At 39.1% G+C, this 22,835-nt stretch overlaps 2 protein-coding genes across 2 annotated transcripts in view; both read right to left on the reverse strand.

The window, feature by feature from the left end:
* The window catches only part of LOC134802860 (serine proteinase stubble), a 60,431-nt gene extending 58,949 nt beyond the window's left edge, over positions 1-1,482 (reverse strand). The window contains exon 1 of the mRNA XM_063775596.1: positions 1,094-1,482. The gene's annotated coding sequence lies outside the window, so the exon portion shown is untranslated. The remainder of the gene's footprint in view (positions 1-1,093) is intronic.
* A 7,388-nt stretch (positions 1,483-8,870) lies between these two features.
* Positions 8,871-22,835, reverse strand: part of LOC134802715 (uncharacterized) — a 146,940-nt gene continuing 132,975 nt past the window's right edge. Inside the window, exons 45-54 of the mRNA XM_063775360.1 lie at positions 22,221-22,312; positions 21,735-21,871; positions 21,104-21,225; positions 19,478-19,619; positions 18,763-18,899; positions 15,937-16,040; positions 14,380-14,484; positions 12,855-12,951; positions 11,140-11,283; positions 8,871-9,466 (exon numbers count right to left, since the gene is read on the reverse strand). Coding sequence (XP_063631430.1) covers positions 9,325-9,466; positions 11,140-11,283; positions 12,855-12,951; positions 14,380-14,484; positions 15,937-16,040; positions 18,763-18,899; positions 19,478-19,619; positions 21,104-21,225; positions 21,735-21,871; positions 22,221-22,312 — 1,222 coding nt within the window. The 3' untranslated portion in view covers positions 8,871-9,324. The remainder of the gene's footprint in view (positions 9,467-11,139; positions 11,284-12,854; positions 12,952-14,379; positions 14,485-15,936; positions 16,041-18,762; positions 18,900-19,477; positions 19,620-21,103; positions 21,226-21,734; positions 21,872-22,220; positions 22,313-22,835) is intronic.

Raw genomic sequence — 22,835 nt, forward strand, 5'->3', positions numbered from 1 at the left:
AACCGGAGACTACCTATATGAATAAAAAAAAATACTTGAATGCCTTTTGTCTGTTATAAATGACTCATTACTGCAACCGCAACAGACTGTTAAAAACACAATCTCACTTTCGCATAACTTAAATATTGGTGCCAATTATCTATGTCGCCTCTTTGTTTTCCCCCTTTCCTGTTGTATCATCCAAGCAACACAAAACACAGCAACCTTATTGCAAAGGTTTAAGATTTATATTCAATTGACACGTCTTTGTAAAGGATTCAAAATTCGAAGCGACCTCGATTGACCGTTAGCACCGTTCTATAAATGTCAATCTTAAAATATGATTTGAATAAAATATTGAAAAAAGCGTGGACTTTCTTGTGGCACAAAATCGTGCAGGTTACATTCCGTACGGGACTGGTCATTTCTCTGACCTACATTCGAACAAGGCGCCGCCGCGATAGATATTTAAGATATTTCAACGATTTAAACTCAATTTAGCACTTTTTCTCTTAAAAAAACATTAATTTTAACTTTTTGGTATCTTTGGCACTTGTCAGTACGCGGTTGTTTAAATGAAAAAGTTTCGAAGGTATTTTATGATAACGCAATCGATAAAAACAAAATAAAAACGAATTAAAACTTGTGCCGAAGCTTCCCCAAGAAACAACTTAAAAGGGTTTTTTATCACACGATCATTCGTTTAAAAATAGAACGGGTTCGACCGACGTACAAAAAGTTTGTGAAACTTTTAAGTTTTGCAAATGTCACTGGTAATGCTTGTTTCTGCTATATGTGTTGCTTTAAGCGTTCTCGGGTCTGTAGGAAGAGCAATAACCTATGATTGCAGGGCCGTTAGTCCTACAGTGACTGAGCAGGGGAAAAAACTGCAAGTTTTCTAATTATAGTTTCATTTTATACAGTAGCAGAAATGGTTTACTTTATAAGTAATCTAGTTAATTACTACACTTTAAACACGGCTTATAATTATAACTTAATGTTAATTAAAAGTAGATTAAACGGCGGAATTCCTTAATTTATGTGCGCGGTAAATTAAAGACCGTTAGCAAACTTAGGGTCAGCAACGGTGCATTGAAATCAATTTTATATTCACCTGTTTAAGTCACAATCACCATCTCATCATCACAATATTTACTATTAAACTCAAAATTGAACTTGAATGTTTGTAGTATAAAGAACCTTTTTTTGACAGCCGGGAGCGCGCGCGTTTGTTTTTTAAAGTTTTTTTTAAGCGAGACGCGGACGTTACCGCAGTGCCTTGACCGCGACGCGACTAAGGCCTAACTGAACTTCTTTAGCCGTACAGACTCTTCCCTTGATGACTTTCCACAGTTACTTTTCGCTTCGCTGCACTGATTCTTTAAGCTTTAGTAAAAGGAAAGCTTGTAGCTTGTAAACAAGGTTTTTGAGAAAGTTCTGTTGGGTTTTTTGATGGGCAATCAAATTACCGTTTAGACTAAAAAGTAACGAGAACCTTTACTATGGCGCCTTGTTAATTAATAAGTAGATTGGTTATCGTCTTGAGTGGATAGTTACAATTATTGTCTAATTTCTTGAGGGGTCAATATAACCTGCAATTAAGTGAAAGTAGTTATTTATCGGTTCTAGTAGTTTGGGTTATTTCAATTTCTCAAATAGAAGATTGGGTGTCATTTTCAGTAAGGGTCAAACGAAAGCCAATGATACAGGATCTAATGAAAATTAAGACATTCAAGGCGGCGGCGGCCGTTTTTTGCAATGCCGATTTTTAGCGTATTTATTATCTAGAGCTTTAAAATTTGGAGTACGTAATATCCTAATATTCATAATAATAATATAGGAGGTTTCTCAGTCTACTACAAATCGATTTTATAAGAAATCTAAACTTAAATGACGAAATTCAACATAGTTCTAGATTCTATAGATTATAGAATTTATAGATCATCGCACTCAATGGGCTTCGGCTCACTCACCATATGAGACCTAACAGGTAAGCGTTTTCCAAAAAAATTACATTTCATCCATGTCTTCAATTCATTCATTTTACTGAGAATCATTTGTAGATTCACGCCTCATACATGAAAAAATGTGTCCCAATATTTCCTATCCAGATCGTCACATTTTTGTATGAATATTTTTTTTATTTGTATGAACGTGACGCACTGGAAAAATATTGTTACATACAAAATTTTGGGACACATTTTTTCTTGTATGAGGCTTGAATGTACAGTCACCTGCAATAATATGTTACTCTTTAAAGGCCGCACAAATATGTGACACGCTCTTATGGCTCTACAAATAAGATCGTGTCAGATATTTCTGCGGCCTTCGTTGTGTAACATATTATTGCAGGTGACTGTACAAATGATTCTGAGTAAAATGAGCCCAAGAAGTCAATATTTTGAAGACATGAATGAAATGTACATTTTTTTTGGAAAACGCTCAGGAACAGCCAGCATCAATAGTAGCGGATGACACAACGCGCCAAAAGTACCTATCTGCCACCAAATAGAGTACAGTCAGCAACAGAAGTTGCTAAGCGGGCGAGGTGTTCAAAATTACCTTGACATGCTCTTATTGTCTTAACAATAAAGTCGCGTCAAGATCATTTTGAACACCTCGCCCTTAGCAACTTCTACAATTCCTGTCCTAAAGTATAATTTTTCTTGGGCTTATGTATTTTTGTTAAGCTATCAGAGAATGGTAGATCATTTTGACGCATATTCTGATCCGTTACTTTTGATGTTTAGTTCAGCAGTTACAGGATCCTACTCTTTTTCTTATAATACCTCAAATATACAGAGCACTGCTATACAGTGATAACTGATAATATAATGCAGACGTATCTGCATGTTTAAAAAATTGGTTTTATAATGCACCAGGTATAGAATTCTGATTTTTTGAGGCACTATAACTCACACTTTATTATCTCCGCAATTCTGCAGCCGACTGTACATCAATATAAAATTTGACAACAGCGCCATCTCGTGGCGACAATGAAAACTACATGACGCCATAGCGTTTAGTGTAATTAACGTCACCGTCTGATGGATGGTGTTAGTCTAGACTGCCTTTCCACTAAGGTGGAGATGAGCAGACTATTAGAGACGTGCGGGAATCAAACAATAGGGACCGTGCGCGTTGGAGGGTCTGCCATCTTGTGGCCTGAATCGGAAACATATGTGCACATGTACATTGTCAAAGCAAATGCTATCATCTACCGTTCTCGTCGGTACGTTTCCTTGTGCATAGTAGGTTCTGCCATCTTGTGGGCTACATCGGTAGCATAAACGACACATTTACGCCAGGCGCCAAAAATCTGACGGCTCCTATGCTGCCCCCTATAGTCTATGCACGGGGCCTTATAGCGGAGCGGATAAGAGAACCAATGCTATTGGTTGTTTCTCGCACCTCTCTCATACCTCAGTGGAAAGGCAGCCTTATGGATAAATAGAGCCGAGTACTGATGTACTATCGGAAAGTTTCCGAACTTATGACATTTCCATATTGAAAAATTGCGGAAACTTAATTTTAATATAGTGATCGAAATATTCCGTTTCCAAAATGAGAGTTTCCTTAATGTCCTATGATTTTCTCTGAAATGTCCGATGATTTATCCAACCTTTTTAATTTTCCATACCTTTCACATCTGTAGAACCGAGTAATCATATATGACGTTATCTATGAAAAGGGACCTTATTGTCGATGGCGCTTACGCCATTATTAACGATGCTCCGATATAGATACAATGCCGACGACGCTGTGCGGCGTAAGCGCCATCGACAATAAGGTCCCTTTTCATAGATTTTTTTGCATACAAAAGGGACTTCAACCAATCAAACCAAACAAGAGTGCTTCCAAAATTATTTATTTTATTCGTATATAATTTATATATTCATTTATAGTTAAAACCAACCGATGCACACAACATAACACATTCGTACCTATCATACACCTCGGACTGTGCACCAAAATATGTTTCTGACAGGTTCCGATTGTCAAAATGACATTTGACAACTTCTGACACTATAGGACCGGTGTGAAACTACGTACAGTTGGCAACACTTATTGGGTTAAGTTAGAGTTAGACCAAGAAAAGTCTGCAGCAATTTTGATAGCCCACACAGTGCAAGTGTCATTTATACGTCATAATTTCATAGAAGTTTGACGTTTAAAACGACACTTGCACTGCGTGGGCTATCAAAATCTCTGCAGACTTTTCTTGGTCTAACTCTAATTTTGCATCGACTTTATTAAATGTCATTATATAAATGTCAAAGTATATGTCATTATATAAATGTCATATTTTCATAGAAATTTGACATTAATGATGACATTGCCACACTTAATAAATACAAATGGCTTGCAAAGTTAGTTTTAAAACATTGGGTCCTATAGGGCACAACGACACTAGCACCATAAGCAAAGCAAAATATATTATAGGTTTTAAGTACATGCATTAAAAAAAAACTCGGAATCAATTGTGCTTTAAAATTACTAGAGACTATCTATTTTGAACACAGCAAAGTGAGGAGTGTCATTACAAATCATATTTGATATTTTGACATTAATTACGACATTTCCACACTTTGTCGTTGCAAAATGCAGAGTTAGCTTGGTCCGACTCTATTTCACTGCAAACAGTTTCGTATTTAATTCACTAGGCGCGCTAGTGTCGCCCGAAACCCGTCATCTAAAAATCGACCTTACACGCTGGCAGTAGAGTTGAGATTGCAATACATTAGGTATAAACTAGACATTTCTGGAATATGGAACATAGTTTTAAAAAATGGGAAACGGTCAGTGCATAAAGAAAATTGTATAGGTTTTTTTTTATGTTGAGTTACCAATTCATATAAAAAAATCTACATACACAAAATATTGTGACTTTATATGAAGACATAAACTCAAAGATATTTTTAACATGGACATTTCTATTCAAAGTTGTACCTAAATTTTTTGTGTTAGAATTAGGACTATTTATATTATTTCTACTCAGAATCACGAGCTTTTTTCATTTTTACTGAGAAATATCGTCCCAAAAATGTTTGGTTAGTTTGGTTACGGTTTTCAATACAACCTCCTATGACCGTAACAAAACGGACAACAAAAATTTGTATGAAATTTTGGGGACACTTTTTTTGTATTAGGATCGACTAGAGCTCGTGATTCTGAGTGGAAATAATATAAAAATTCCAAGTTCTAAAATGCAGGGGGTACAACTTTAAATGGAAATGTCCATCAAGTAAGTACTTAAATTATTGTTTCATTGGCACAATACACATATCTCCAATATATTTAAAAACATCTTTGAGAATCATCCTTAAGACGAAACAGGAGCTGAGTTTTAAATATTTTAGGTAAATATACCCGTCTCGCTAACGGAAGCGGCACCTAAAAGTAGTGCGATAAGGACAAGGCGAAAAATCCTGCGTAAAAATCTCAAATATCGAGGTTTCGTACTCCTCTGTTTCCTCCTCCAAAACTTAACCAATCGTAACCAAATTTGGAAATCTAAATGATTATGAAATTATCTGTGTCGGACCGTTTTGCTTTTTCGGCTAATTGATATCAGTTTTGAATGCCACGCCTCTCATTGCGGCATAGTCAATTAGGCCATTTTGGCCATTTTTGAAGGGCTCTAGCGCCTTAAAAAACAAAAATATCAAAAAAAGCAAAACGGTCCGACACAGATATTGACAATATTAATCTCTGTTGAAAAAATCATTGCTCTAGCTTCAAAAACCACGGAGGAAAACGAGGAGTACGTTTGTATGGAGAAATGACCACTCCCGTTGGCTCTTAAGTATTTGCAAAATAAATAGGTTTATGTAAATATTTTTTTTGTCAAATAAAAGACAAAAATCACCGGTAAAAAGTTAGGAATACTTATTTTCAAATGTATTTAGTTGCACGATGACCACATTGATATGGAGTTCTTTATACAATCCCATACATTTTTCATACATACAAGGTCAAAAGGAAAACCTATATAAGTACAAAATTTAGACCGGCTCAAAGTAAAATGGGAACGTTAATAAATAACTTCTAAAAATAAATTAAAAATAATTCAAAATGACTATTAGTTGCATTTTTATACAAAAGACGTTGGAATAAAGTGTTAGTTCTGTCAATGAGAAAGCATCTATCTCACTCTAATTAGGTTGGATAGAAAGAGAAGGATGCTTGTATCCCATTAAAAACTAGCGGCCCTAGGTCTATTATTGCAAAAATGACATGAAATTGATAATTTTTGACAGTAAAAGTGGAGAATATTCAAAATTGTCATGATTATGATTGAAAGCTCTTTAAAAAATAACTAAGAAATAGAAAGTGTCGTCTTCAAATGAGAAAATTACTTTTTTAGAAGAACACTGTCAAAAAGCTTGAAAAATAAATCTTTCATGAACTTATATTATTCACTGAATTTTACAATAAGTTCAACATAAGTGTAAATAAATAAATATTGACAGTACATTAACTAACAGAATTTAATAAAATCATGATAAGATTGATAAGTAAAATACACTTGAATCCTAAAATGTCTATTTAAAAAAAACAATGTTTTCATTTTCAGAGAGGAATGAAATAAATGGCCTGTTATCCTCATATGTCGTATTTTCCAAATAAATAAAAAAAACATATCCATAATCCATATCAGTTAATCAATATACTGTCAATATCGCATTCAAAAATAAATCGATAGCTACAGTCCCGCTATCTTTACACGTCTGACACACTTTGACAGATTCTGTCATAACTGTCATAAGTTAGGCCTTGCCTACGCTACCGCGGAGAACTGTCAAAATACAAATGACAGATGCTTACATACTTCCAGTTGTAAATGTTTAGGTCTTCACAGTACAATTTATGACTTAAAAACCTCATAAGACCCACCATATAAAGTTACCCAATGTTTATTTTGAACCTTATTCTATAAGTAAATTGGAACGAATTTCGTTTGTTTTAAACAGCAATTAAACAACAAATGCTACTTTATTTGGTTCAACAGAGGTTCAAATTAGATTGCAACGAATATGTACATTTAGTCTCAGGGGGTTAAAATCTAAAATGTGACGTTTTCAACTAAAAGGTACCACATTGCCGGTTGTCGATAAGGTTGATTTCAAATTGAAGCTTTATGGAAATGGCGTCTTATTGACGACCGACAATAAGTGCCCTTTTGGTTAAAAACATCACAGATTAAGAACTGAAGACATGTCAAGTGATATAAAATATGTGTGTTAAAAGTTGTTATAAAGTATATATAATGTTTTTGAGCTACTAATCATCGAATATATCTATTGTGAAATAAATTATCAACAATATTAAGGATCAGGTTACTTAGAACGTTTGTGCTTACAGCCAAATGCCCAATTTTTTTTAAAGACATTAAGCTGAAATGTAAAAAAAAAGGAAAAACAGCCGCCTTTTAAAAATATTAAGTTAATAGTCCGATTATACGTACATTCAGTAGAACCAGAGCGACCACCACGAACATCGAAATTTAGTTATCTGCGTCTCTATCACTCTTGCTTATTCGAGCGATAGAGACGTAAATAGACGAAATGGATTGTGGTTATTTGAAGATATTAGATATTTAGGCAGTTCCCCCGCGGTCCACAGGCCAACTAAAGTACATCTCCCCTATCCTATCCCTATACTATTAATTACTGCCGCCTACAGCGAAATTTCAAATAGACAACGTTTACTTTTTATTTATTTTTTACACATCCATTAATTATTACATTTACACCTCCCTAAGAGACTGGCCACCGAGAAAATTTTCCATTCAAATATCCAACGCACTTATTAAAAAACAAATACCCAACGGGTAAATACTGGTTCGATGCAAAGCGCAAAATAAAAAAAAGTTCGAACGACATTCAATACTCTATCTTCTCTATGCTTAAAAATAGAACTCTATTTAATACTTTTTTTAATTCTATCCTTATTAGTCACTAGTATGTACAGTCAGCTACATATTAAATACACTCAACAACGTTTACATGTGTGCGTTGCTTTATAGAATAATCACAATGTCTCCTCGATGAGATTCTTAAGGTCCGCACGATTTCGTGACCTATGTTCGTGTGTTTAGAATCCAATTTTGTATGGAATGTTTCTGGTTTTTTTTGTGTGAATGTAAAAGGTCATTGAACTGATTTAACACTGTTTTCGAAACTTGTTAGGATTCTATACATTTAATAATTCTGAATGAAATGCTGTGAAATATTGTCTAGAAGCGAATAAGAATAATTGTGGATTTCCATCAGAATGGTCCTTATGCTTCATGTGCAATAAGGATCATTCTATCAGAATTTCTGTTGGAATTTCAGATAAAGAGGTCCATATTGCATTTGAAGGATAAGGACCCTTCTGTGTGGAAAGCCACAATTATTTAGAAGACAAAAGTATACTTATACAATTTACAAAATTGAAAACAAGTCAAATCCATTAGGATATACAAAAAGAAATGTGGAATAAAAGTTCAATAGCTTTTCTATTCTTTTTCATGACTTTTTAACACATTCACTGCCCCCGACGCACATGTGCGTCCACCGTCATACAAGTTTGTTCCTAGGCCACGCCCCCTGGCAGTGAATGCGTTAATTTGGAAACTCTCAGAGCCTTGTCAATATATTCAGTCAGTTAGCAAAGTAGAGTTAGACCAAGAAAAGTCTGCAATTTTGATAGCACACGCGGTGCTAGTGTTATTTTAAACGTCGAAACTTCTATGAAATTATGACGTGTAAATAACACTTGCACTGCGTGGGCTATCAAAATCGTTGCAGACTTTTCTTGGTCCAACTCTACTATATTTCGAATATTTCGCTATATGTTGTTAACCTCCACAGTAGGTACTTACTTATCGCCCTTATCGGCCATTTTCAGTCACTTGGCCGGCCAATATCGGCCAGCATAATCATATAACGATGACATTTTTTATACTACGTCGGTGGCAAACAAGCATACGGCGTTATGGTAAGCAGTCTCCGTAGCCTATGGTCGCCTGCAACTCCAGAAGTGTTACATGCGCGTTGCCGAACCTAAATTGAAAATTATGATTTCACACTGTCACTTTTCGCCAAGGGGCTCCTGTGCTGCCCTCTACAGTTCCTGCACGCTCCCTATATGTCCATGTGAAAGTAACATTTATCTGGTATACCGAATGCCTATTCGCTCCGTGCATGACAGTGGCGGCGTCCGTGTGGGTCATATCGCTTATTAGACAGTTGATAACTGCCAAATAGTATGATGTCCCACGGAAATTCATATTTTCACCGAGTCGTGCGTTGGCGTCGCTTGTCCCCCACAACCGACTTCACACATAGCCAATAATCTTTATATTTGCGCCCAGCGCGTGTCGAAAAACTCCCTCATGTTGTGTCCGGCGCGACCGACCGGGCTGTAATCCTCGTTGAATACCTCGCAGTTGCTGAATATGAGGCGGACGTCTGACGCGAACTCTTCTTTACATTTGTACCTGTGGGAATTAATAGAACATTTAATATACACATAAACTAACGGCCTCCTAGGCTAGCCGGTAGTGACCCTGCCTACGAAGCAGTACCAGGATTCGAATCCAGGAACATAAAAACTAGTTTGATGTATTCAAAAGGTACTTAAATGCAAAATACAGTACGTAGCGGCCCCCTTTTTAAATATTTTTCGTTAAATTTAAATAATCATGATTATTTAGCAGTGGCGCTAGTGTGCACGTTGATGGGCTCTTAATGGTGGTATAGCTCATTTCATTCATCAATGGAGGATGCAAGTGAAATAGGAAGTAGGCATTGGTACTAATGTGTTGTCCTGCAGTTTCTTCTTGATGGTGGACAGGTCCATGGGACATTTGATGACCTTCTTGTATTGGGGGAACAGCTTCGTGTTCACGGGGAGCAGGAACGGCCAGGCGTGCTCGTGGCATGCCATCTCGTAGAGTAAGTTCCTGGGGAATAGGCATTGGTACTAACGTGTTGTCCAGCAGTTTCTTCTTGATGGTGGACAGGTCCATGGGACACTTGATGACCTTCTTGTACTGGGGGAACGGCTTCGTGTTCACGGGGAGCAGGAACGGCCAGGCGTGCTCGTGGCATTCCATCTCGAAGAGCAAGTTCCTGGGGAATAGGCATTGGTACTAACGTGTTGTCCTGCAGTTTCTTCTTGATGGTGGACAGGTCCATGGGACATTTGATGACCTTCTTGTATTGGGGGAACAGCTTCGTGTTCACGGGGAGCAGGAACGGCCAGGCGTGCTCGTGGCATGCCATCTCGTAGAGTAAGTTCCTGGGGAATAGGCATTGGTACTAACGTGTTGTCCTGCAGTTTCTTCTTGATGGTGGACAGGTCCATGGGACACTTGATGACCTTCTTGTACTGGGGGAACAGCTTCGTGTTCACGGGGAGCAGGAACGGCCAGGCGTGCTCGTGGCATGCCATCTCGTAGAGTAAGTTCCTGGGGAATAGGCATTGGTACTAACGTGTTGTCCTGCAGTTTCTTCTTGATGGTGGACAGGTCCATGGGACACTTGATGACCTTCTTGTACTGGGGGAACGGCTTCGTGTTCACGGGGAGCAGGAACGGCCAGGCGTGCTCGTGGCATGCCATCTCGTAGAGTAAGTTCCTGGGGAATAGGCATTGGTACTAACGTGTTGTCCTGCAGTTTCTTCTTGATGGTGGACAGGTCCATGGGACACTTGATGACCTTCTTGTACTGGGGGAACGGCTTCGTGTTCACGGGGAGCAGGAACGGCCAGGCGTGCTCGTGGCATGCCATCTCGTAGAGTAAGTTCCTGGGGAATAGGCATTGGTACTAACGTGTTGTCCTGCAGTTTCTTCTTGATGGTGGACAGGTCCATGGGACACTTGATGACCTTCTTGTACTGGGGGAACGGCTTCGTGTTCACGGGGAGCAGGAACGGCCAGGCGTGCTCGTGGCATGCCATCTCGTAGAGTAAGTTCCTGGGGAATAGGCATTGGTACTAACGTGTTGTCCTGCAGTTTCTTCTTGATGGTGGACAGGTCCATGGGACACTTGATGACCTTCTTGTACTGGGGGAACGGCTTCGTGTTCACGGGGAGCAGGAACGGCCAGGCGTGCTCGTGGCATTCCATCTCGAAGAGCAAGTTCCTGGGGAATAGGCATTGGTACTAACGTGTTGTCCAGCAGTTTCTTCTTGATGGTGGAGAGGTCCATGGGACATTTGATGACCTTCTTGTATTGGGGGAACAGCTTCGTGTTGACGGGAAGTAGGAACGGCCAGGCGTGCTCGTGGCATTCCATCTCGTAGAGTAAATTCCTGCAAATATAAAAACAAAATTAAAAAAAATCAACGGGTTGCACTCCGGGAGTGCCGGCAGAAGTGAAAATTCAATGACATTGTAACAGTTTTTCGATCAGGTCACGTATCCGACTTACGTCTTACGAATCTTACGGTCACGTGACCTGTCGCGAGTTTAAATCCCCATCACAAAAAGTGCACAGCGCCGCTAAAGAAGTTTTCACTTCAAAAAATCCGACGCAATGAAACGGATGAACCAATTTTGATAAAACATGTCTAAGAACCACCGTTAGAAAACCTGCTTTCAAATAAATAAACCGCTTCGGTTCAATATGTTTACCAATATGAGAGCTACGGTGTCACAGACAGACACACAAGGCGTCAAACTTATATCTTATAATACTCCTCTTTTTGTGTCGGGGGTTATAACCTCCTAAGGCCCAAGGTCCTCTTCAGTTCGATGAAACGTAAATCCTATTCAATCGGAGCATAGTCCCTTTTGCTTTGTTTCGTTAAATTTTCCAACAACGCGAATTCAACTCTATTTCATACACTATAGGTTCAAATTTCAGTGGCAAATTTTGGATAAATTTTGGACCCCAAAATGGATAAAACAGTGAATGTTTGTTAACCAAGGGCTGTATTTCTGGCGAGATATTTTAACGTTTGGACGAAGTCAAGATAGATAGTATTGCTCTCGTGCAATGCCGCGCTCGAAACGTCGGATATAATTTTTACGTTTATTTGCATGTGATTATGACCCGAAAATTAGTTTAATGACAGCAAAGAGAATTTGTAATAGAGTGTTACTGTCATGGCAAAGACATATGTAACTTCGTATAAGACGAATAAAGTCTAAGGAAAAAACGTGCCTCGGAATTCAAGTAAAAGTCATTCTCGAATAGATGCCGCACACACCTTTAGCCTATCCTCGGCTAGATGGCGTGACGACACCGTTTCATATTTAACAATTATAACACATAGATATCAGTGAATGAACATGGATCAAAATGATATAAAAATAATAAAATCATTTATCCATATATATACATTTTTTGATAACTTTATACGTTTTCATTTTGAGTTTTAGTCGTGTGTCGATAGATGGCAGTAAATTTACTGTGACTACAAAATTTACAACGACAGGACCCCTCTATACTATCTATTCTTTTTGGTCATGGTAACTTATGTAGCTACAGTACATTTACTGCCATCTTTCGATAGAAGATTAAAACTGTTAGAACGCCATTTGACTTTGATCATTATTCTTTCACTGATATGTGTTAACTTGTTAAATATTAACAATATTAATATTAACGCCATCTACTCGAGAGTAGGCTGAAGGTTATGGCGCCATCCCTCGAAAACATTGTACCATACGTTTGGCCTAACTAGTGTTGAGTAGTTAATATTAATATTTAGCAAGTTAACACATATCAGAGAAAGAATTTAGAAAGAAGAAAGAATTTAATCTTCTGTCGAAAGATGGCAGTAAATTTACAGTGGCTACATAATTTACTTTGACAATCCGCCTCTATACACTCTATTCTCTTTAATGACAGTATAGTCTTATACCAATGTCGGCTTACTTGCAAAACTGCAGTTCCTTCTGCAGTTTCTTCGCGTTGTGCTTCTCTTTCTTCGCGCGAGACAGCAGCGGCACGTTTTCTGCGTCTGGCTCTATTCCTGCACAAACCAAACTGTCCATCAAGTGTCATACACACAACGTATGTGTATAAACCAACAGCTATGTACATCCTTAACAGACTCGTGGTGGTCGTTATGTCTTTGCAGTAAGGTTTACAAATTGTAAGATAATTCTGTGGAAGTGGAATCTCGATAAAATCCGGCACTTCAATGGTCCGGTATACCCAGTAATCCGGCACTAAAATTAGGTTATGAATGATGATGACATTCTATGTCCTAATTTACTATGTGCGCTTACATTATCACAGTTTAATCTCTTTATAAATGGCTAAGTTCCAAATAACAGTAGAATTTTATTTGAATTTAGTATTTAAAAAATGCATGTGTTTAAAAAACAATATCAAAATAATATGCAAATTTGCTCTAACTTCCAGTAATCCAAATTTTTCAGTAATCCGGCTCTCTTGTGTCAGCATTAGTTCCGGATTAGCGGGATTGAACTTTAATTGTGTGGACGATAGAACATTATGTACAGTTATGCAAAAATTATAAAAGCAACGACCTCAGGCTAGATTCCAAGTGAAAATGAACTTTCTTAAAATTCACAATAAACTCTAAATTATAAAAAAAGCTATCTACGCCTGCTTATTATTTGCTTCATTTTCTAGGAGACATCCTTAGGCTAGATTTCAAGCGAAAATGATCTTTATAAGATTCACAATAAGATCGAAAGTATAACAAACCGTTCGTACCGTCCACATTGTCAGTCACGTGCTTTAACGTCCCGTTCCCTCCGACGGCTAGAGTCCAAATGAAAATGAACCTTCTCACATTCACAGTAAGACCTAAATTACAACAAACCGTTTGTACCGTCCATGCACCATCTGCCTGTCATTTGTCTACGACACACTCTGGTGAATTCTCAGACTAGAGTTTAAACTAAATTGAACTTTCTCCCATTCGCAATAAGATCTAAATTCAAACCGTACCGTCCACGTTGTCAGTCTCGTGCTGTAGCGTCCCGTTCCCTCCGACGGCTTGAGTCCAAATGAAAAAGAACCTTCTCACATTCACAGTAAGACCTAAATCAGAACAAACCGTTTGTACCGTCCACGCACCGTCTGCCTGTCATTTGCCTGCGTCACGCGCTGGCGAATTCTCAGACTAGAGTTTAAACTGAATTGAATTTTCTCCCATTCGCAATAAGATCTAAATTCAAACCGTAGGTACCGTCCACATTGTCAGTCTCGTGCTGTAGCGTCCCGTTCCCTCCGACGGCTAGAGTCCAAATGAAAATGAACCTTCTCACATTCACAGTAAGACCTCAATTACAACAAACCGTTTGTACCGTCCACGCACCATCTGCCTGTCATTTGTCTGCGTCACGCGCTGGCGAATTCTCAGACTAGAGTTTAAACTAAATTGAACCTTCTCTCATTCGCAATAAGATCTAAATTCAAACCGTACCGTCCACATTGTCCGTCTCGTGCTGTAAGGCTCCGTTTCCGCCGACGTATTGTAATGCGCGTCGTTTCTCCGGCGGAGGTCCGTCTTCCGGCAAATCTGGTGGCACTGTAACATCGAACAAACAGGTCAGGGTGGTATTCCACCTGTCCAATGTAATTGCGTCTCTCTCTCTCGTTAAGCAAAATGTGAGATGCAAATACACATTGGACAAAGAAATTGGATACGTGGAATACCACCCTTAGGTTTTGAACAGTACCGAAAATAAGTGTGAATAATATTTGAATTTCTTTTCTCCATTCTGATACCTATTAAATATTCTTGCATGCTTCGTCGAACGGGTCTCTATTGTTTCCCAAAAAGTTTTGAAGTCATAATGTATTGTTTGTCCGAATTTTCGTGAGCCATAATTGGTTTTTCTCAGAAACGCGTAACTTTTCAGGATTGCCATAAAACAAACCTAACCTAACCTATCTATAGAATGGGTGTCCTTCTGAATCCCTAACAACGTTTGTCCTAAAGTCCCTTGCCCTAACTGGTTTGTCCTACTGGGCACATGCCCTAACGATCAATTGTCATAACGATTATTATCTATAATGTAATGGTTAGCCTAAGACTCATTTGTCCTAAGCATTTGTACCATAACTATCAAGATACCTTATGTTTTTTACCATATTCTTCGAAACCCCTAACAGTGTTTGGCATAAAATAACATGCTCTAACTGTTTTGACCTAATGGCTATTGCCCTAATGATCAATTGTCATAACAGTTACTTTTCCTATTGATCAATTATCATAACAATTACTTTCCATAATGAATGGTAACGAACTGTTGCCACAAAAGTGGGTTAGGTTAGGTTAGAACTGTGACCCTCGCAAAAACGAACTGCTGCCACAAAAGTGGGTTAGGTTAGATTAGAACTGCGACCATTGTAAAAACGAACTGCTGTTAAAAATTAGTTAGGTTAGAACTACGATCCTTGCAAAAACGAACTGCTGCCATAAAAGTGGGTTAGGTTAGGTTAGAACAAAAAAATCGGCCATTCCATAATAGGGAAATCAAAATTAGGGCATACGGGTGCTAGGTCAAGCAACGATAGGCTAAGTAAAATTAGGTAACATGATGATTAGGATATATAATTTTTAGGCGTAACAATAATTAGGCAAAAAAAGAATTATGCTACATAACATTAGGATTAAATACTCAATATGGAAAGTGCCATTAAAGAAAAACATATTAGGACAAAAAAATCGGCCATTCGATAATAGGGAAACCAAAATTAGGGTATACGAGTGTTAGGACAACTGATCATTATGACAAACAATATTAGGGAATGCAAAGATAGGAGAAAAGACTTTAGGGATTCAGATATAGATCCCTATAGTATAGAATAATCTTACGAAAATCCTGAAAAGTAAACGGATAATATGACAAACAATACATTATGAGTTAAAACTTTATGGGAAACAAAGGGCCCCCGTTTTACGTAAACCTAAACAATAAAATTGGTAGATAGACTAAAGGTAGTCTCTTCCAGGCGTAGTGTGGTGGCGGCTCACCTGGCGGCGGCGGCGGCGGCGGCGGGTCGGGCTCGGGCTCGGGCGCGGCGTCGGCGCCCGCGTCCTCGGCCAGCGTCGACGTCGACGCGTGCGACGGCGCAGGACTGCGAATAAAATTTGCTTTTCATTTAGAGCAGTGGTCGGCAACCTTTTAGCAGCCAAGGGCCACATATTAGTTAACGAAGTTGACGCGGTTAAGATTTATGACTTAAGCTGACATTGTCGTGTGTCAATATTACATACAAAATACCCTGGGATGCTCGCGGGCCGCAAGTGAGAGGTTCGCGGGCCGCTTACGGCCCGCTTGTTGCCGACCGCTGATTTAGAGGTACGAGTATATTAAGGGGCTCCCCTACGCCAATGACGTTCCATCTGAATCCCTTAGTTTTCTAATGTTTTTTGTAGGTTACCCTATTAACAGCAACGGCTTTAAGCAGTATAGTATCCCATATTTACTTCAAAGTTCATTGTCTTCGAGATATTTGGCATCAAAGTTGAACAATTTTAGGGCAATAATCTAGACACGCGGCAGCGTGTCAAGCCAAGTTCAAGCAAAGGAACTGGCTAGCCAGCGCCGAGTGTAATATTACACGAACCACTTGGTGCCACTTTTGACCCTTCTATAACTCAAAACCTCTTTAACGTAAACACATAAAACTACGTGTGTTTAATTATATCCATAAGGACATCTAGAAGCCCAAATTTCATGAAGCTAGCTCAAACGGTTATAAAGATATGAAGGTCAAAAAGTCGTAAATTTTAGCACTGACTGACTGACATATTAGTACCTAAATCTAACCTACTTCCAGATGACCTAGAAGGATGAAATTTGGAATCCAGCTGGGTAATTGTGTGTAAGCGTAAGAAAAAATCTAAAAATAAAAAAAGGTAAAAAATAGGGGGGGTCCCCATACAATTTATTTTTATTTCTATTGTAGCGTTGGAACCGTTACAAGCAGATATTTGAAACTATCCCAATATATGTATTATTATATTTGATATATAACAGAAATATAAAAACAAAGTTATGTCAAAAAATAAGTGGTGTCCCCATACAAAAAACTTGTAATACGCGCTAAACAACCGGCCAACTGTGTGTCGTAACATTAAATCTGAATACCTGCCTAGTTTTCTTTACAAAAAGTAATTATATCCCACCAAAAACATAAATGTAAAAGAGGAGAGCCAAGTTCAATACAAAAATTATGCTTGGCTGTGGGCTTCGCCGCAAAAAGAATGGAGATCGTTATTATTACTATATTTTAATCTAATTTATATAATATAATGTGTATCTATTTTATATTTGCTTTTGACTTAACTACTTTATCAGTTCAAGCAGTACTTTTTTAACATTAGTTTCAGTTTATGAGGCTTATCTTCTAAGTTATCTATTATATGTCTAGGAAGACTATTTAGGATGTGTGGCAAATAACTCGACCAGACTCTTTGCCCATAAAAGTTGTTACTACTTGGTATATTGAAATGTTTTTTATTTATCAGTACTCTAAGGTTATTTGGCCTATCATACCTATTCAGACTTCCCAGTTTATGTCTATATTCTAATATTATCGCTAGCTTCACTTTATCATATACATTCATTATTTTACAATGCTGAAATAACTTTTCATAATTATGTTTATATTTATATTTGATTTTTAGCGGTACAATGGATTTAAGGATTCTTACCTGTAGGTTATATATTCTTTGTAGGTGAGTTTTGTGGGTTCTACCATAGCTAGATATCCCATAATTTATTACAGAGTCAGCCATAGCCATGTATATTAGACGGAGTGTATTATACGGCATTTTGTTTTTAAGTATTGTTAGATTACTGAATACGGCTCTTAGTCTCTTACATACAGTTAAATTTATTATCTATAATTAATCCAAGGTATGTATGCTGTTCTACTATATCTAGGGGCTCACAGTCGCAACTCGAACCTGATCCATGCAAACAAGAGTGTTTGTGTGCTATGATTTTGGGTACTATGTCAGTTTTGATGTAGGGTGACCTTATATGTAGTATTTTGGTTTTTTGGTAATTGATGGTTAATCCTGCATCATGGGACCATTTGCATAATACATCAAATTCGCGTTGCAACTCATTTAAATCTCCATTCTTTTTGCGGCTAAGCCCACAGCCAAGCATAATTTTTGTATTGAATCTGGTTTACTGGCCATAACTTTTGTATTAATTAGTTTAAAATTAAAATCCTAGACACGTTTTTCGAGACGCCAAAGACGAATGCAAATATGTATGTGTAAGATCCTTCACACGAAAAGAGTGTTTTTTACAATGTTTAAAAAAATATTAAAAAAATAAGTATTCATTTCTTTCAAAATCCGGTAGACAAAAATGGAGATAAAAGAATGAAGGACCGATAGCCGTTTGTCTTATAATTCTATCTGTAGTGCAAAAGTAGGAGATACGATTCAAAACTTGTCAAAAATCGACAAAAACCTCGGGTAGCCCCTTAATAAAATTGGGTAATGTAATGACTGACTAGTCAAATCAATTTCTTTTTTCGAACTGTCATAACGAGTAGACTCGAAAAAGCGCGAGATAATCCGTATAGGATATTGAGTACGTACCAAAAACCTAAGCCCCCCCTCCTCTCCTATGACCAAGCGTAGTATTTTGAAGCCCCCCTCCCCTCCTGAACGCGTCAGGGTATGTTCTCTTATGATAGACGGCGCACCGCTTTCGTGACGTGTGCATGCACGGTTCCTACATTTCAGCGCACGTGCACGCCTACGCACACACAGCCGGTGTCCTTTGGCCTGAAATGTCTGTAGTTTTTTTTTTAAGTCTTATTTTAAGCTCACCTAGGCACCATATTCTGATCAGCATCGACGCTGGTGTTCACGTCTTTATGCTTGCTGTCCTTTTTCTTCGTGTTGCGCGGCTTCTTGGGGGGAGCGCGAGAGATGCATTGAGAGCAATACCATTTGCCTCGCGGGTTCTGAAATAAAACAGCGTGAATCAAACTGGATATATTCTTTAGGGCTGATTTAGACGGCACGCGAACTCGCATGCGATTTTAGTTACATTGCGGACTGTTGGTTACGTCCAATTCAAACGACCGATCAAAACCCGCAATGGTATGAAACTCGCATGCGATTTCTCGCATCGTCTAAATCGGGCTTTAGAGCATTCATAAAATGTAGGGGAGCAGCGCACGCGGACACTTTCAGCTATCAGACAGTGGTTTTAAACCTTTTCAATTCTACCCTATGGGCCACATATACTGATTTTACCTGGGGGTAGTATTTAAATGTGATATTAAGATTTATTCATATCATGACCAATTTGGATTTATGTTTGAAACTGTTCACAACTGGAGAAACTGAGAAAACTCTTCAAATATTTATAGGTTTTTGACTAGTGATTTCGTTATTTTTTTAGTAATTCAATCGTTTCTTTGTTGTCGTTTTACATGGTAGGTGAATAGAATTTTTCATAAAACGCTGAGATACGTGTGAAATCGTATTGGTTTTTGTTAAAAATAACCGTTCAGTGATGATCATTATCTGACGTTACCTTAGGTAATGGCGGATAGTGGCAGTCGTGGTGGTAGGCGCGCACACATAACGCACACGGGATAGTCCGTCCAGGGCACGCACCACCACACACGATGCACACTCTCTCGCCGCGGGCCTTGTTCACACACACCCAGCAGTACCTGTAATTACCAGTCTAATTACACACAAAAACAAAATTATAAGGTCATAACACAATAACACACACAACACACACACATTAACATTTGAAGCGTGGACTCAAACATTTTTGGATACCCCTGGACGAACATTTCACACACATATAAAGGGCTTTAAAATATAAAGTTTCAGTTTTATAGTGGGTTGCCAAGTTGACAACAGAACCCCAGTAATTTTAGAAACCCACCAATCGCCTTCAGGTATCTTGTCCATGCTCGGCTTGAAGCAGTACGTGAGGTAGCCTTTGTCACAACCGTCGCACAACAGCAGTCGTTCCTCGTTGCCTCCCAGCAGGCAGTTTGACAGTTCTGTTCATAAATAACTCACCAATCGCCTTCAGGTATCTTGTCCATGCTCGGCTTGAAGCAGTACGTGTGGTAGCCTTTGTCACAACCGTCGCACAACAGCAGTTGCTCCTCGTTGCCTCCCAGCAGGCAGTTTGACAGTTCTGTTCATAAATAACTCACCAATCGCCTTCAGGTATCTTGTCCATGCTCGGCTTGAAGCAGTACGTGTGGTAGCCTTTGTCACAACCGTCGCACAACAGCAGTTGCTCCTCGTTGTCTCCCAGCAGGGAGATTGACAGTTCTGTTCATAAATAACTCACCAATCGCCTTCAGGTATCTTGTCCATGCTCGGCTTGAAGCAGTACGTGTGGTAGCCTTTGTCACAACCGTCGCACAACAGCAGTTGCTCCTCGTTGTCTCCCAGCAGGGAGATTGACAGTTCTGTTCATAAATAACTCACCAATCGCCTTCAGGTATCTTGTCCATGCTCGGCTTGAAGCAGTACGTGTGGTAGCCTTTGTCACAACCGTCGCACAACAGCAGTTGCTCCTCGTTGCCTCCCAGCAGGCAGTTTGACAGTTCTGTTCATAAATAACTCACCAATCGCCTTCAGGTATCTTGTCCATGCTCGGCTTGAAGCAGTACGTGTGGTAGCCTTTGTCACAACCGTCGCACAACAGCAGTTGCTCCTCGTTGCCTCCCAGCAGGCAGTTTGACAGTTCTGTTCATAAATAACTCACCAATCGCCTTCAGGTATCTTGTCCATGCTCGGCTTGAAGCAGTACGTGTGGTAGCCTTTGTCACAACCGTCGCACAACAGCAGTTGCTCCTCGTTGTCTCCCAGCAGGGAGATTGACAGTTCTGTTCATAAATAACTCACCAATCGCCTTCAGGTATCTTGTCCATGCTCGGCTTGAAGCAGTACGTGTGGTAGCCTTTGTCACAACCGTCGCACAACAGCAGTTGCTCCTCGTTGTCTCCCAGCAGGGAGATTGACAGTTCTGTTCATAAATAACTCACCAATCGCCTTCAGGTATCTTGTCCATGCTCGGCTTGAAGCAGTACGTGTGGTAGCCTTTGTCACAACCGTCGCACAACAGCAGTTGCTCCTCGTTGCCTCCCAGCAGGCAGTTTGACAGTTCTGTTCATAAATAACTCACCAATCGCCTTCAGGTATCTTGTCCATGCTCGGCTTGAAGCAGTACGTGTGGTATCCTTTGTCACAACCATCGCACAACAGTAATTGTTCTTCGTTGTCTCCCAGCAGGCAGAATTGACAGTTCTGTAACACGCCAACGCGCACATAAATAATGTAGCAGCAGTTTGCGGCACCGCCCCACTTTCAATATAACGACCGATGACCGAATGGAATAAGAGAGATGTTTAAATTGCGATAGAGTCCAACATTGTAGTCCCTCAAAAAAACTGCAAGGAGTTTGTTCAGCAGGCTAAGTGTTGGCAGAGGAAATTTCTCTGAAACAGCACGCATAACAGCTGTAACAGTAGGCCTAGCACATGTTTGGCGCGACAGTATCTCGCCGCGAGATAGACTACCCATATTTTTCTCGCCACGTTTTACTGTCACGCCAAATATGTGCTAGCCCGGCAGCCATGGGAAAAATCACTAAATTTGGAATTAATACACGAATACGGTAAACAAATGAATGAGCTTTCCAATGGTGGTTACGCCTCGGCCACGAAACACGACGCTCGTGTCGAGTGTGTACGCTCGGTGGGTCCGTTCCGTGGCCCTCGGGTTACGGTTATTACAAGTGATGTGTAGACACTTACCGCCTTCATGACGCTCTTGTCCCACGCCGTGGCGGCCTCTAGCGCCGCCGCCAGCATGGCTAATTGTGCTGAAGTGTTGCACCGGGCGACCGCTTCTCGCCAGGTCGCTAAGCCGCGCGCTAGAGACTTTGTTTCAGCTGTAAAAAAAGTAATGGTTTATCCTTAGTTACTATAAGATTTTCAAAAATATTATAATACACACGTCACGAGCGGTATGACAGGTCAGGTCTTATGAAAAATTCTATTTTATAACGAAGCGGAACGGGCACTTCTATGCACGTGCGTCCATGACGTTCACTGCCCTTCATATTTTTTTTTTGAGAAAACTAACAGCCTTAAGTCTTACAAAAATGACTAAAAATAGGCCTAAAGTTTCATACGTTACTAAGTTGACTATTACAATGATAAGTAGGTTACTTAATTATAAATTACCCGTAGGTATAGTTGTGAATACTACACGCATATTTCATATAATACAATACTTACGTTTAGAGTCGACGTCAGAGTCGTGAGGTGACGGGGCTGACGCGTTCCCGTGTTCGCCCTGCCGCGCCGCGCCGAGACTAGCGTCCGAGTTACTGCGAACAAAAAACCTCCATAAACTAAACTGTATTATTTTCATCTTCCTTCAACCCTTAAATCGGCAAAGTCCAAAATACTGGACACGATCTTCGACCCTCTTTTTGTATTTTTTCTTAACCGATATCATTGATACTATTGAGCGCCGAGGAGGTTTGAAGTTGAACTCACAACCTTCCGTGTTTTCCGTCGATTTAAGGGTTCATGAGCATATTAATATTTGATAGAAGAAGAGTTATTGGAATTAATACCAGCCAGAGAACAAAGCTTTATTTTAAAATATAGTTTAGTAGTAAAATTTAATTTAGTTAAATCATTAAACCATTCGTTAGTTGTGTTAAAGATTGTACATGTCAGAAGCTAACTTACAGAAAAATAGACATGTCAGCAAACGGGTTATTCTTACTTTAATTTCAGAAATATATGACAATATTAAACAAAAAGTAAAAAAAAAAGCATTCATTTTTGAAATCAAACAATCCAATAAATAAACATAACATGCAAAAAGACATCAAGTTTAAT

The sequence above is a fragment of the Cydia splendana genome, chromosome 25 (genome assembly GCF_910591565.1).
Source record: "Cydia splendana chromosome 25, ilCydSple1.2, whole genome shotgun sequence".
NCBI lineage: Eukaryota > Metazoa > Arthropoda > Insecta > Lepidoptera > Tortricidae > Cydia > Cydia splendana.